Source organism: Plectropomus leopardus, chromosome 19, assembly GCF_008729295.1.
Source record: "Plectropomus leopardus isolate mb chromosome 19, YSFRI_Pleo_2.0, whole genome shotgun sequence".
Classification (NCBI taxonomy): Eukaryota; Metazoa; Chordata; class Actinopteri; order Perciformes; family Serranidae; genus Plectropomus; species Plectropomus leopardus.
In genome coordinates, this window is record NC_056481.1 from 19749007 (window position 1) to 19765156 (window position 16150).

At 37.9% G+C, this 16150-nt stretch overlaps 2 protein-coding genes across 2 annotated transcripts; both read left to right on the forward strand.

The window, feature by feature from the left end:
* The first annotated feature begins 228 nt into the window (after positions 1 to 228).
* On the forward strand, positions 229 to 8727 carry meiob (meiosis specific with OB-fold). The gene is made up of 14 exons (XM_042507835.1): positions 229 to 288; positions 628 to 733; positions 3050 to 3107; positions 3278 to 3409; positions 3695 to 3767; positions 3893 to 4088; positions 5705 to 5805; positions 5967 to 6019; positions 6186 to 6281; positions 6404 to 6496; positions 7775 to 7919; positions 8002 to 8188; positions 8353 to 8439; positions 8552 to 8727. The coding sequence occupies exons 2-14, from the start codon at positions 677 to 679 to the stop codon at positions 8663 to 8665; spliced, it is 1392 nt and encodes a 463-aa protein (XP_042363769.1). The 5' UTR covers positions 229 to 288; positions 628 to 676; the 3' UTR covers positions 8666 to 8727.
* An 810-nt stretch (positions 8728 to 9537) lies between these two features.
* Positions 9538 to 16028, forward strand: mlst8 (MTOR associated protein, LST8 homolog (S. cerevisiae)). The gene is made up of 9 exons (XM_042507836.1): positions 9538 to 9583; positions 9884 to 10055; positions 11871 to 11922; positions 12003 to 12165; positions 12253 to 12328; positions 13679 to 13831; positions 13906 to 14030; positions 14114 to 14277; positions 15359 to 16028. The coding sequence occupies exons 2-9, from the start codon at positions 9927 to 9929 to the stop codon at positions 15475 to 15477; spliced, it is 981 nt and encodes a 326-aa protein (XP_042363770.1). The 5' UTR covers positions 9538 to 9583; positions 9884 to 9926; the 3' UTR covers positions 15478 to 16028.
* Positions 16029 to 16150: the final 122 nt, after the last annotated feature.

A 16150-nucleotide genomic window follows, 5' to 3' on the forward strand; every position in this document is an offset into this window, starting at 1 on the left:
GTCATGTTCTTATTTGTTTTTCAGTTTTTCGTCGCTATATATTTTGACCCTGATTCTGACCTTTTTTTCTTATCAGATCAATTCTTTATATTGGGATTTTTCTGACAGCGTTTGAAAGCAGCACCTGCAGTTTGCGTGATGACCCGCCCTCTGATTGGCTAATACTCGTTATGGTTGGTTGGATTGGTTCAGAGCCTTTTACGGTTTAAGCCAATCAGAGGCAGAGTACGGCAGCGTAGGGCGGGTCAGTCGCGTGCAACAGGTCTTCCTCGTTAACCGGAATACAATGTGAGGAAAACACACAGGTAAAAATAAAACTAAATGAAAAAACAACATTTTAGGTGGAGCTGAAATTAAACTGTTTTAACCAATGATGAATTGATAAAAATATAACCTCTAAAATTATTCGCCGTGTTGTCAGTTAGAGTATTGACAACAGCTAGTTTATGATAACTTATCCGTCCTTAGCTAACTATTTAGCTAACAGGTAAAGTTTTGTATCGTTGTTTTAGCTACAGTTTTAAGTATTAGGTAATGTTAGGAAAGTTGAAATGCGTTAATACATTTAACCAGGTGAAATTAATTATTAAAACACAACTCTCATTGTTTCATTTGTTTTATTTAAAGAGTCTGTAAGTGTACAAAAACCTGGACTGGATAATAATAAAGAAACAAGATGGCTGCTCAGACCTACATCGCCATCTCAGAGCTTCATCCCAACTTCTCTCATCCGGTGAGTTCACATTATTTTATAAAACTACAGACAGTGCTGGAATTTAATTAAGTACATTTACTTACCCAGCTGGCCACCAACGTTGGTAGACTTTGATATTTGCTTGAATTTCAGTTGTGAGGTTGCGTGACCCACATTCAGTGTCTGGAAAATGTCTAATACCAAAAGTTCTAATGACAGATGAGGTTGATACTTTGTTAGATTTATGTTGTGTTGTTAGGCACAGGGCTGCAAACTCATCAGGGGTGAAAAAGCTTTAAAATGTGACTTTCCAGTTGATTTAACCACGAGGATTTAGAGAAAAACTCACCCAGGATTAATGTTATCTTATTGCTACCAAAGTAATGAATGTGTATGAATGTTATGGATGTGTATTTATGTAATCTAGTAAATTAAATACCCAGGTCAGGAAGAGTAGTTCCTGCTTACCACAGAAGCTTATGGGGATCTTAATAAATCTAAACAAATGCTGACTTGTGATGTTCTCAGTGAGGTTGGCATTTGGCCTTTTCTGAGGCGACATAATTAAGCTACTGTAACAAACGTTTTATTTACCTCCATCATACTAACCAAAATCCAACATCTTCCAAATGTTTCATGCCATAGCTATCTTGACTTTAAATTGAATTGAATTGCATTTATTTATTTGATAGGTATGATGCAGTTAAACATAGTTTCATATAAAGCATGAAGCTGAGAGTTTATAGCTACTGCTAATTTCCAACTCTTATCCCTAGCTGGGCTTTTAAGTATACAGTGGGGAAAATGTACATACAATTACATAAAACTTGATTGTACATAGTCAAGTACAGTAAAAAACAGATATCATGAAATAGGAATACACAATTTCCATAAACCAGTGTCAGACATATACAATATATATGTCTAAAAATGAGTACAGCCCTGGTTTGCTTTGAGACAGTTTTGTAGTGTAGTAGTGTGTGTGTGTGTGTGTGTGTGTGTGTGTGTGTGTGTGTGTGTAGTGGTGCGTTATGATGAACAAGACCCAACAACTGCAAAACACTATAATGTCAGTGTCCACAAAAGGTAAAATTTAGCGACATTAGACATTTAAAATATCTTCAACCTAAATTTCATTACAACTAAAATGTAATGTCTGTCCAACATAAGAGTCCAGTGTCTCCCTGAAGTCATATGGACGTCTGGTGCCAACTGGATTAGTGCTGTACTTAAATACAAGTTTGAGGTACTCTTATCTTTATCTGAGTATTTCCTTTTTCTGCTACTTCTTTATTACGATTCCATCTTGAAGGCAAATACTGTACTTTTCACTCTACTACATTTATCAGGGTTCATACAGAAAATACAAAATGAAATTCAAGAACTTTTTCAAAGATCATTTTTTCAATCTAAGGCAAATATCTCAAGTATAACTTTTTAAATAAAAGATATGATCATTGTAGGTTCACAGTAAGTTCAGTCATGTTAAGTTTCCAACATTGGCCTACTAATTTTGCCGGGGTTTTAAGAGTTATAAACAAACTATGTCAGGTGGGACATCATCGAGGCGAGGACGAAAGGAGGAGGAGAGCGGGCCTCAATATGCAGAAGCATCAGAATTTAAGAAAAAAAGTGCAGCAATTTATGATTCTGGGTAAAATTTAATTACAATAACTTGATAAACAAAACTCTGGTGAAACTGTGTATTCCAAGAACTTTGTTAAAAAGGTGGCTCTTTTCAAGCCTTTTTCAATACTTGATTGTCTTCCCCTCAAGGACCTTTTACGGCTCTTGATTCATTTGATGGCTTTAGTTATTTTAAGCGTTGCAATTATTGATACAAAATATAATCAGCAAATAAATGATGGTGCATTAATATGGATTAAGGAACCCACCAGTCAATAAAGTCATTGAAATGAGCTCCATCTTTACCAGCTGCAACGTAAATGAAAACGTGCAAATAGTTTTTAATGCATTGATGCATCATTAATTATAATACAATTCTATAATATGATTTATGGGTTAAATTCTGTATAATGAGTTCAGTTTATTTTGATGTGAATACTTTTGTACTATTGAAATCTGAATGCAGGGCTTTAACTTGTAACAGAGTATTTATACACCTACTCAAGTCAAATGTCTCAGTACTTCTTTGACCATCGTTTGCAGCTCTGTATCCTTTTCTTTACTGCTGCAGCCAAATTAAAATCTCATGTCTAATAGCCAGGAGCCATTTTCTTCAGTTGTGGAGCAGGATGTATCTTAGGACGCTTATCCTGAGTTTGTGTTGAACTGTTACAAAAAATGTTTTACTCACTGTCATTGCCCTTGAAATGATTGTTTTTTTTCCTTCAGAAAGTGGCGGGGATTGTCATCGGGAAATCTGATGTCAAAGGCTTTCCTGACAGAAAAAGTTAGTATCTTTTCATATTAGTGTGCCTCAGTTGTTACTTTAATGTTTCTGCACTGTACCTCAGTGTCTTGTACAGCAGCCCCCTCTTCTGGAGGATACAAAAAATGATAATCATTCTCGTCTATCTTTGAACGGCAACACTAATCAAACCCTGTGCGTGTGAATTTCAGATATTGGTGCGGACAGATTCACTTTTAGCTTCACCATAAAGGACTCACCCGATTTCTTCATTAATGTGACAGCCTGGGGACACGATGGGTACATCATCGGGCTGTCCAACAGCTTCAACACAGGAGACTGTGGTGAGGAAGTCACTCTCAAAGTCCCCCAAGCCTTAAAAACTCTTGAGATTTTGTAGATTTGGCAAAAATATATCTGTATACATTTATTTTTCTTTTTTTGGAAGAAATTTTATGGAAATTCATAGTTTTTTTTAAATCAATATAGTTTCCAGGTGTATCAAAAAAAGTACAAAACGAAGCTTTGGTTGTGTTTTCAGTGTTTTGCTGACTCCCAAACCTGCTATTTTTAAGTGCTTGAATGTGATTAACAAATAGCACAAAATTTTTTTCTTATTGTTCTTACAGTCATCATTGACAATCCGTTAGTCACCAACAAAGACCCAGAGAAAGGGGACAGATTCTGTCCCACAACACCGAGGTAATTAACACTTTTAATACAGAAAAATGAGTCACCCTCAGCTTGCGATGAAGGGTAGAGAGGTGTGTAACGCTGTCTAAAACGTGATGCAACAGTGTATCAGAGGCCTGTATCTGCTGTGTCAGCCTCTACAGGCTGCTGGTGTCGGAGGCTCACTCTCAGGTGTGTCTGTGTGCTGACATGGACACCATCGACAGGCTGCTGCCACTCATTCACCTGCCAGTGAAGGACTCCAGAGATTTCTACTCTCTGGGAGACATCGTGGCTAACGGGCAGCAGCTGGACGGGTCTGTGATAAATATACTGGCAGCAGTGAAATCGGTGAGGCAATTTAAGGTCACAGTTTGTCATTATTAGATGGTAGAGAAGTTCACAAAGAGTGTATTTGCACTTGGATATATCCGTTATCTTTTACAGTCTTTTAATTAACATGTGTTGTGTGCTCACATTTCCATCAACCTGCCACATCTATGTTTACTTATAGCCTCTTTCCCGCTGCACAAATAACTGACTAACACGCTAACATCTGGCTTTTTATTTTATGGGAAAAGTTACAATCAGAATTCACTCCCAGGTCAAATGTGTTTCAAACAGAGACTGAGAAGAAAATTGATAAACTTGTCGAGAAACCAACATGTATTTTCCAACATGCTGGTTGCATTAGACGGTGGTTTTTCAGCTTCGCTTTTCTCCACAGTAAGCTCAACTGTGGTGGAAAATAATCTGCGAAAGTTTCCTGATCTTAAAAACAACATGAACAAGAAGGAAAGGATTTGTAAAAAAAAAAGTAACACGATGAAAGTCACTCATGGAAAAGTCATGGAAGCCGTCACTGAGGCCGGAGTGGGAGGTCTGATAAGCCTGACGGAGCGGGACGTTTTGGACAATGCCGAGCAAATATTTTTTCTAAATGTACTGATTTCATATCTTATAAATTGCCTAATAGATGACCTTGTGTTTATTTTGTCTGTGTGGTCACATGGTGGTACGCTCATTGTTTCCTCACCACAGTGGCCCTGAAGACGTGCCTCAGAGTCAGTGGTGGAAGAAGTATTCAGTTCTTTTACTTAGTACTCTTTTACCAATACCACACTGTGACAAGTATAAGTCGTGCGATAAAAATGTGAAGTAAAAGTAAATACATAAAAAAATCAGGAAAATGTACCTTAAGTATTAAAAGTGAAAACAAAACCCCCAAAAATGTCCAAATTATAACAAACATGGCAGAAAACACCCCAGAAATTAAAAATGATTAAAAAAGTAGCAAAAGCTGCAAAAGTTAAAATTATACAAAAATTTAAAAAACACCCCAAAGTTACAAAAAAACAATTAAATCATATGGGAAAAAAACAAAAAAAAAAAAAACCCCCAAAAAGTGTTTAAAAAAATTTTATATGAAATAGAAGATTCACAAAAAATGTATTATTTTTTAAAAATAGAATTTAAAAAACACCCCCAAAAAACTCTAATTAATAATTTAAAAAACCCTAAAACTAATAAAAATAGAAAAAGACTTAAATGTGTATCAAAATAGTCTGCAATTAATTTTCCGTCAGTCATCTTATTGTTATTTGTTATTATTAATCAACTAATCTTGCGGCTGTACTTTTATAAACTGTTTAATTTATTACAGAACATATTATGTTATTATGCAAACATCTTAATTTGTAAAGTAACCAAAGCTTTCAGATCAATGTAGTAAAGTATAAAGTAATTTCCCTCTGAAATGCAGTGGAGTAAAAGCATAAAGTGACATGAAAAGAAAATACTTGAGTACACAGGTGTGTTAAATTTGTACTAGAATAAAAGTACTTTGTTACATTCCACCACTGTTCAGAGTTCAGACAGAGGCCAGACTGTTCATTTGGGTTTGTTTTTTTTACAGGAAGGGAAGATGTTGTGATAGAAACTTCAGATGATTCTGTTTACATTGACAGATCGGAGAGCTGAAGCAGTTCACCACTTCTGACAGACGCAAAGGGCAGCGGCTGGAAGTGAAGCTCTTTGATGACTCCGTCTCGTCCTTCCCTCTCGTCTGGTGCGTCATGCTCCTTTATTATTCTGGAAAAGGAAGAAAGATGAATTACTTTCCATCTATAGGTCACCGCAAATTGACTCGGGTGACACGAAGCTTTAGATTAACCTGCTGAACTCCATGTGTGTTTGATTTCCACTCCCTGACCTCTGTCTCACTCACAGCTGGGACAGAGAAGCCATTCAGCTCGTGCAAACTATGATACCAAAGGAGACGGGTGGGTGACCAGCTGCTGCTCACTCTCAGCCGCAGAATGAATCTTTATTTAACTGTTATTCCTGCCTGTCACGTCCCATTAACACACTGCACTGAGGAGAAACATGGAAGTGGATATGTGAGATGTGACTGCGTGTTTGCTTTAACTTTTTATTCTCCATTCAAAGTTCTCTTCATCGCCGACGCAAAGATTAGCTTTGACAGCTTTCGCAACGGCATGACAGCAACTGTTAACTCCAAAACCATTATCACTGTCAATCCTGGTAAGATGTCACAGAAACACTCAGAAAAACATAACCATCTATTGTGCAATAAATCAAAAAAGCAGCTGTGGTTTAGCGTGCAAGTAGCATCCTGTCAGTTTCTTGTCATGTTTCGCTGTCAGACACCAGAGAGGCCAGTCTGCTGTTCAGCTACGCCAAAGAGGCGTCTGAGTCTGGAGTTTTGGATCAAGATGAGAAGCCAGAAGATATTCCTGGTAGGTTATAATTCTGATACTGTTTGAATTATAATGAGGAGAAGTCTTTTAAAATAGTTTTTCATCCCTTAGCATCTATTTTGGACTTTTCTGTCTCTCTTTAAAATTTCCTCTCCGATCATTACACTAAAGTAGAGACAGACAGCTTCCTGCTTGGTGTTTCCAAGAGGGACGATCAGGCCTCTGTCACCCAAAAAAAAGACAAAAAAAGGACATGTAGATAAGGCAAGTTTGGTTAGAATTTTTTTTTTTTTTTTTTGAAACTTTGACCATTAAAATGTGTGGGAACCCTGTTTAAAGTCAAATAATGTGACAAGTGCGGCCTGTTCATTGCCTGTTTTGCAAAGAAAACGTGCAGATACGTAATACAGACAGTGTCAGGAGGGGTTACCCTGGAAACATGTTCCACCACAGATTACTGAATGCATGTTATATGATGTCATCTGGAACATATTCCATTAGATCCGTCAAATGAAGTAACGTATGCTAAATACTTAGGATTACTTTTGGAAAACTTCCAAATCATCTTGCTGAGCTCATTTGTCTTAAGTCTTATATTTTCATGCCAAAAACACACCACAGTGTCCTGGTTGTGCATCTCCTCTGCCATTATCATATGATAGCTGCTATGCACACATTTAAAAAAAAATAAAAGTTTATTAAAAATACATGCTTCACTGTAAAAAAAACATGTAGGCTATGTATAAGCTGTGAGCTTGACTGGAGGCATTACCACTGTAAAGATGGGCGAGCACTTTCTGTCATTCTACATTTGGACTTTTTATATAGAAAAGTCACTTTTTATCGTGATAATTACTGGACATAAAAAACAGCACTGCCAACAGCAGTGTTGTTTGTTAGCTTATTAGCGATGGTCATTAAGCATTATGTTTCAGATCCCTGGTGATCTCCCTCCAGCCAGCTGACACTTTATTCAGGTTTTTGTAGTGAAACGAGGAGGTGTTGTGAAGATCAGCCCTTATTTTTAACTTCATCAGTCAGCCATTCTTTCTCTGAGCTTTCAAAACGAGCAGAAATACTAAATACAAACAGGGCGTCCAAAAAAAGTTCAGCTGAAAACTGCAGTGCCACATCACTCATGGCCAGCTGGACTAAATCAAACAAACTCTCTTCAAGTAATCTATATTTAAAGATAGCAATTGTATTCAGAATGCCACTGATTCGTAACTGAACACATTTACTCATATTTTGTATTTTAAATACATAACTTGTTTTCAGTTACTCTCCAACCATGCGCTGCTGCTTGTGTCTGTGCAGTGGAGTCCATCACGGACGTGTACACAGTGAGCCAGCTGAAGCAGAAGGCCCGGGTCGATCCCGAAGCTTTCTTCGGCATCACGTACAGCTTCATCTCCAGACTCGACCTCGACTCCTCTGTGTCAAAAGTCATCAGGACACGCTGGTACGCTCACAGAGTCCAGGCATGATGTTTTGTTATAGTGCAAACTTGATGAGCTGCAGCAAATTGCTCTGTCCTGTCTCAGCTCCAGGTGTAAGTTTCAGGTGACTGAGGACCTCCAGAGCTGCTCCTACCAGCTGTGTCCAGGACGGGATCAGGCCCTTTCAGCCTCCACAGGCTTTGACCTGCTGGTGGACCTGACAGACCACACGGGCACCGTGCAGGCCTGCGCCCTCAGGAGCCCTGTGGCAGAGAAGACACTCGGCTGCACAGTCAGTACTTCTTCACATAGGGATGATTTTTCAGCCTCGTGTAATCTAATGTAGCCGCTGTGTGTCGGGATTGATAGAAAATGTGTTATATTTTGAATGTATTAAACACATGACAGTTTCAGCAGCTGGTGACGTAAACAGCATTTATTTTTGATCTGTTGCAGATGGAGGAGTTCACCAGTTTGACTGATGATGAGCGGACTGCAATGAAGTGGAAATTTCTTTTGGAGAGATGCAAAATATACGTGAAGGTAGCCTTTGATTCTGTGCGTGTGCGTGTGTGTGTGTGTGTGTGTGTGTGTGTGTGTGTGTGTGTGTGATCTTTAAAATCAGGAGTTTAAGAGTTCTTATAACATGTTGTAGATCCTCCCCTCGAGTAAAACCAGGACTGGGATCAGGGGGGTGGTCTTGGCATGCTCGTTGGCGGACCCTGGAGAGGTGAAACAGCACATGTCTGCTCTGCTGCGGCGGCTGTGATCCCAACACACACACACACACACTGAGCAGGAAACGCACACGTGTGCTGTGTGACACTGTTCTGAGTCTAAGATGTTAAAAAGAGTTATTTCTACATGTGTGTTTTGTGAACAGTCGTTCTCTGCATTATTTATTTATTTAACTTATTTATTTATATAATAAAGAAGTGCTGTTAGCTGTTAAATAAAAGTTGTATGTTTTAAAAACATTTGGCTCTGTCAGGATGTTGGATGTAAAAATATATCAATCAATCTTTATTGTTCCATGAAAAGAAACACTCACAAATAATACAGTAGCTACTGTTGTTACATTTACTTTTGCATATTTGGACTCAGTTATCATTTTGACCATATGCAGTATTTTATATTTAAAAATAGCATCCAAATAAAAGTTATTATATTAAAGTACTCACTTTGTTATATCAGCATCAAAAGACTGCATTAAAGTTTTTGCTGAAGTAATGTAACATCATTACATTTGAATCATTTTCCAATGAAGGTTTTAAACTGGGCAATGAAGCTGAAAAATGTCAGTATATAGTCTTTGCCAAAAGAAGGTATTCCTGCACGGTGAAAAGATGTGACGCAACAGAGTGAATGTTTTATTCAACATCTAAACTTTTTACTTAAAAAGATAATATTTGGATGCAACCTCCTTTCTAACCACAAAAAAGTGGTGTTAATGCAAAGCCACACTGAACAAAAATATTCTGAGTATCTGAATGAATTTGTGATTTGTATTTTAGTAAATCCAGTAGTCGTCACAAGGTTGGGGCCCATTTGTCGAGCTGTGACAAAATAATTCAGTAGGTGGCAGCAAAGCATATTTTACCCGAGCGGAACTTTTGAAAAGGGCGTCTTATGTTGTCACCGGACACATTACGGGGACGGACTGACTTGACAACACAAACAGCTGAAGGTAATGTAAACTCTTTGGATTTATGTGGTTAATTGACATAAATGTCCTACTATGAAATATCGTTCAATATGTTAGCTATTAAAGTAGCGTTGTAAGCTAACTGGCCGAATTGCACGGCTGCTAACGTAAAAATAGCTGCCCTGCTTTGCTAACGTTAGCCTGCTAGCTGCGTTGCTAACCTTCTCCTGCAGGTTTCAGCTGAGTCTTAGATTCTCACAGCGCGACGATATTTAAATGTCTTTAACATCAAACTGATAAAGTCCAGCTGTCCAACTGTCTCCTGTGTGTCTCCGTGCTCAGTGTCCCTCCGGTTCCTGCTCACGGTGACAGGCAGCGGTGGACCATGAATGTGAACCAGGGGACTGTGGGCAGCGACCCGGTCATTCTGGCCACGGCTGGATACGACCACACGGTCCGGTTCTGGCAGGCCCACAGCGGGATCTGCACCAGGACCGTCCAGCACCAGGACTCTGTATCCTTACACCTTTTTTCAAGGAACTCTTAACTTTTTTTTTTTTTTGTTGAATATACACGCACACACACACACACACACACACACACATATATATGTGTGTGTGTGTGAGAGAGAGAAAAAAGAAAAAAAGTTAAGAGTTCCTTGTAAAAAGGTTGCAATTTCTTTTTTTTTATTGAGCGTTTACACAACAACAAATCAAATTGCCATCACAAATAAACATGTATAGTATACACAACCCCCCCAGTACATATTAGGGATAAGAGAAAATAAATACTGATAATAATAAAGTAGAAAGAGAAGTAAAAAAATACAACTTAAGGAATGAAATATGTTTAATAAATTAATAGTACTGACATGTGTACTCACAAGTTTAATAAATTAATAATACTGACACGTGTACTCACAAATGACATCTCCGGGGTCAAACCCAGCCTCTGTCTGCTCATATTAAATTATTACATTGACCAAGAAAATGTTCTATGAAAGTGCCCCATGCAAGCATGTACCAATCAAGTTTGTCAATAGAGTGTGTCCTAACATTTATTTTTATTTTATTTTATAGTTAACTTGACTCTGACTAATCAACAGTGTGCTCTCTGACACCTGGAACAAAGTTTATACCTGCATGTCTGTAGATCCTTAAAAGCTCTTAAAATGTCCCTTCTTTTTTTTTTTTTAAAGTATAAATATTTCTTTAGAGGTCATTAAATGGTCTTAATTTTGAATTTGCCGGGTCTCATTTTATACAGACATTTTATCTAGGGGTGTGAATCACCAGAGAACCCCATGATACAATATCATCACAATATTTAAGTCATGATACAATATTATTATGATGTGAAATGTTTTGTGATGAGTATTGCACTAACATATGTTGTGATTAATTACCTTTTTTTCAACCTCAAATTATATTTCTAAACAAAGACTTTATCAACGTGTTTAATTTTGAAAGATAAAGTTGTCCATCTGTTCATCTCTCTACAATTTTTATTGTAGCACAATGTATATAGTGAACTGAATTGAGAATGGGGAATGACTCAGTTGATTTTATTATTCTAGTAGGCTACCAAACCTTAAATTTCTATTTGCACAATTCATAATTCATATAATTAAAAAATCAAAACATTATTGCCACACAAAATATCGTGACACTATGCTGTGTCTATTTTTCCCCAGCCCTTCTGTCACCTCATTTTATTTATCTGTTCTTTAATTTGTTTATGTCAAAATCTATCAAGGTCTTCTGCGTGAAAGTCCACATTTCTGATGTTGCAAATCTTTAAATCTACCACTAAACCTTATGCTGTTGTTAACTTTATCCTTCCACTGTTGTAGATGTAATGTTGCTGTTGATTATTTTAGCTCACTCTAATAGCCATATTCCTACATACCTCTTATGGAACCACATGTAATATATACATTTAATGCTGACCTGCAATGCTCAATCAAGAAAACAATGACGTGTCTTAAGTTGGTAAAAAAAAACAAAAATTGTCCCGAAAAGGTCATAAAAACCCCCTAAAGCAGCACATTTAAAGCACGCTAGTTGTAACAAATTTAAACAATTGAAATGAAATAAAAGTAGATTTCTGGCTCAAAAATATACTTGAGTAAAGAGTAGAAGTACAGTTTTTTAAAAAAGGAATATGCAAAATGCCTGTTCTTTAAAAAAACGATTTTTTTTTAAACTCACATGCATTGCTTACAATTATTACTACCCACCCCTGAGTATAAGCAGACCTGTTCAAGTTTACCAAGTGTAACAAAGCTTTAATAGTCCAAACAGTCCACTTCCTTAACATTTGCACCCAGCAGGTAAATTCCCTCGAGGTGACACCTGACAGGAGCATGATTGCAGCTGCAGGTTGGTGAAGAATTTTTCTTATTATTCTTGATTCTTCCATAATTAAATTCTGTATTTCACAGTTTCACTCTGCTTTTTAGGTTATCAACACATCCGCATGTACGACCTGAACTCCAACAACCCCAACCCTGTGATCAACTATGACGGCGTCAGCAAGAACATCACGTCTGTGGGCTTCCATGAAGACGGACGCTGGATGTACACGGGCGGAGAGGACTGCATGGCTCGCATCTGGGACCTGAGGTACTGCACAGGAAGCTCTCTGTGCTGAAAACACTTTGCTCTGCGCTCGACAGCCTAAAAAAATGTGATCTTTGCTGTTCCTCTCAGGTCCAGAAATCTACAGTGTCAGAGGATTTTCCAGGTCAATGCGCCGATCAACTGTGTGTGTCTGCATCCCAACCAGGTGAGACGTTCAACACACACTGACTTATAAGTTAGTGGTAATACAGTCAGAGATAGTTGTTTGTTTTTAACCCTCTGAGACCTACATAGACTAATATTTGTCAGTTTTTAGGGGGAACAGGGGATCTTTAGGGGGGGATGGCAGGTCAGAATTATATCGCATTGTCTGAAAGCTGTGAACTTGATTTTTATTTATTTTATTTTTTTTTAAGATTAATTTGGAAGTATATGACAGCCATTCATGCTCTATAATGTCGCTTAACTTGTTGCAGCCATTTCTGGGTTGATACATTTGTTACACAGTTTTGGTGCTAAATTTATTCATTTTAACCCCTTGACAATAGATAAAATTGTCATAAATCCTTCCAAAATGCCACATTAAGACACCAAGATCTTGAGGAACACCACAGAAAAAAACATGCTGTAATTTAGGATCAAAAACTTTTGACATTTGGAGATTTCTATAAGAATTGTAGTTTTCTGTGATTGGATGGCGCACACTTCTACTCTGGAAATTGCTGAGAAACGCTATTATTGTCAATATACCTCTGAAAACCAATCATCCTCTGAATGTCCGAGCTCTCTAGATTGTGGCTGTAAATTTTCACGAGGCTGTGATTATCCCAGAGGTCACTATAAGTTATTTTATATAGTGAGGTCTGTCTCAAAGAAATGGTATCACTAGATTTAAATGGCTGCTATGGAGACGAACATCATTACCTATAAATAAAACTGAGCTCATCACATCCACAAGAGTCTCACCTTTCCAGTAAGACAATTTATTTAATTCAAAGACAGTTTAGGGACTCCAGTACGCAGAAATATTCAAATAGGTAAAAATAACACATTTATACTGTATGTAAAAAAAAAACAAAAAAAAAAAACGGCATGGAACTAGCATAAAGCAGGTGTGACTGACTGTAAAGGGGAGACTCATGGGTACCCACAGAACATATTTTCATTACTTCATTACCTTTGCCAAAAATCTACTCAGGAGTAGAGCTGCAACTGACGATTATTTCCATTACTGACCAATCTGCCGATTATTTTGACAATCAATTTGATTATTGTTCAGTCTATAAATGTCAAAAAATTGTGAAAAATGCTCATCACAATTTCCCAGAGCCCAAAGTTGCAGCTTTAGTTTGCTTATTTTGTCCAACCAGCAGTCTAAAACCCAAAGACTCTATATTTACTATCATAAATGACAAAGAAAAGCAGATTCTTACATTTAGGAAGCTGGAACCAGCAAATATTTCACATTTTTGCTTAGAAAATGTCCAAAACAATTAATCGATTAATCTTACTGCCTAAAAATGTCCAAAAACATTGAGGGATGTGTGTCTTTCAGGCAGAGCTGATTGTTGGGGACCAGAGTGGAGTGATTCACATCTGGGATCTGAAAACCGACCACAACGAACAGCTGATTCCTGAGCCGGAGGTCTCGGTCAACTCAGTTCACATCGATCCAGATGCCAGTTACATGGCAGCCGTCAACAGCTCGGTCAGTACCGAAACCGTCTGAAAGAGTGCTGATACTGTAGCATGTGAAGCTGTAGTAAATGTTGTCTTTAACAGGGGAACTGTTATGTGTGGAACCTGGCTGGAGGCATCGGAGACGAGGTGACTCAGCTCATCCCCAAGACCAAGATCCCTGCACACAAACGCTACTCGCTACGCTGCAAGTTCAGCCCCGACTCCACGTGAGTGCTCCTCCTCCTCCACTCACTGTAAGTCTGTCTGATGTTGCTGCTATTTTTTTTTTAACGTTTGTCGTCACGTTCAGCCTGTTGGCCACCTGCTCAGCCGACCAGACCTGTAAGATCTGGAGGACGTCCAACTTCTCCCTGATGACGGAGCTGAGCATCAAGAGCAACAACCCCGGAGAGACGTCCAGAGGCTGGATGTGGGACTGTGCTTTCTCTGGAGACTCCCAGTACATCGTCACTGGTCAGTACATGAGCCCTGGAAAGATATCACTGCAATGTCGAAACCGTTCAGTAATGAGATCCTAAATAATCATCTCCGGTGATATCAGAGGAGAGAGATTGGCATGTGTAAAATGTTTATTTTATTTTTTATTTGTATTGTCTACTCTGAACTTGGACAATTTTTGCATCATGCTATGAACCCATTTTGTCTTCCAGCAAATATACCTCCAAGTTCCAATCATCTGCAACAGTTTTTTTCATGAAAATATTCAGGCAAAGTTAAAAAAAAAAAAAAAAACAAACATCTATAACTCAATGACAGAGGCACTTTCAGTGATTTTGACTGTAGGGGAAAAGTTAAGTTAGAGTTACCTTTCAAATGACATCATGCATGTATATATACTAAAAAAGTATGTCTCATAATGATAATAATGATAATAATAACTATTATTATTATTTATGTAGCACATTTAAAAACAGAGCTTTGACAAAAATGCAAAGAGGAAGCAAGAAGGGTTTCTCTCAGAGGCAACATAACTATACACTACCAAATGATAATGATGAACTAAGGCCAGACAAAATTTAAAGTAGAACTAAACAAGAGGGAAACGATTACAAAACAAAAATAACAACAACCCATACCCATAACAATAAATATGATTCACATATTTTGATTAGCTGTAAACACAGAAATATTATTAATAATAGAATTAAACACAATCAAGACAGAGTAAAAGAATAAAGTGAAAAAAACAAACTAAAATAGATGAATTATATAACTGACAGTCATTATCGAGCTAATCAATTGATGCGTCAATAAAAATGTTCTGGTTCAGTCAAGAAAACGAGGACTACGTATATTGTGGGAGTTTAACGTTGGCACAGTAAAGGTTAAAAAGAGTGGTAACCTCATGACAAAGTCAATCCTATATTTTGCCAATAAACCATGAATAGATCCTTCTTAAATTCTACTTTAGGTATATTCAGGTCCAGATGAAGTAACTTATGGAGCCTCTCAGAGAGAAGCAGGCGAAGGTTTGAGAACTTGTTAATATATCTTGAGGTGAATTTCGGGTTCTGACTCTTGGTTCCATCTTTAGCCTCCTCAGACAATCTGGCTCGTCTGTGGTGCGTGGAGACCGGCGAGATCAAGAGGGAGTACAGCGGCCACCAGAAGGCCGTGGTGTGTCTGGCCTTCAATGACAGCGTGCTGGGCTGATGAGGAGGAGGAGGAGGAAAGAGAGGAAGAGACAGACACTTTGTGCAAAGGTGGGACAAGGACACAAAAGCAATGGACTCTTCGGGAGATTCACTTCTATCAGGAATTATTGATGATGAAGTGATCATCCTGAAAAGGTGAAGGCTGAACTTTACAGTGTATGTCAGCTGTGTCTTCTCTCCCCCGCCTGGTACCTGTAAGTATTCAGCACCGCAGCAGCAAGGCCAAAACTCGGGGTCAAAATCCAGCTCAGAGGGCCAACTCTAAACATTTTCCACCAAAAATAAGCATTCATATGGGAAAACAGAAGAAAATTGGTCTGAGTCAAGCGTTTAGCATCCAGAAATGACCCAAGATTCTTTCAACTCTCTGTTTTTATTGCGCAACATATTTATTATCAAAAGGACCATGTTCAACTTGGTTGAGTTGCGGAATTGGGTTTTTTTTCATCCGTGCTATGTATAATTAATTTGATAGTCTTGTTTAATCTTCACATGTGGATCAGGAAGTGTCAAGAAAATGATTCTGCAGTAAAAACGTTGTTCACAGAAGTCCTTACAGTCTTTAGAGTTTTTTTCTTCTTTCATTCTAATGAAGAAAAATTGGCCACAAATACACAACAGTCTTTTATTTGACAGATCCAAACACTCGGTTACACATAATGATACTGCAG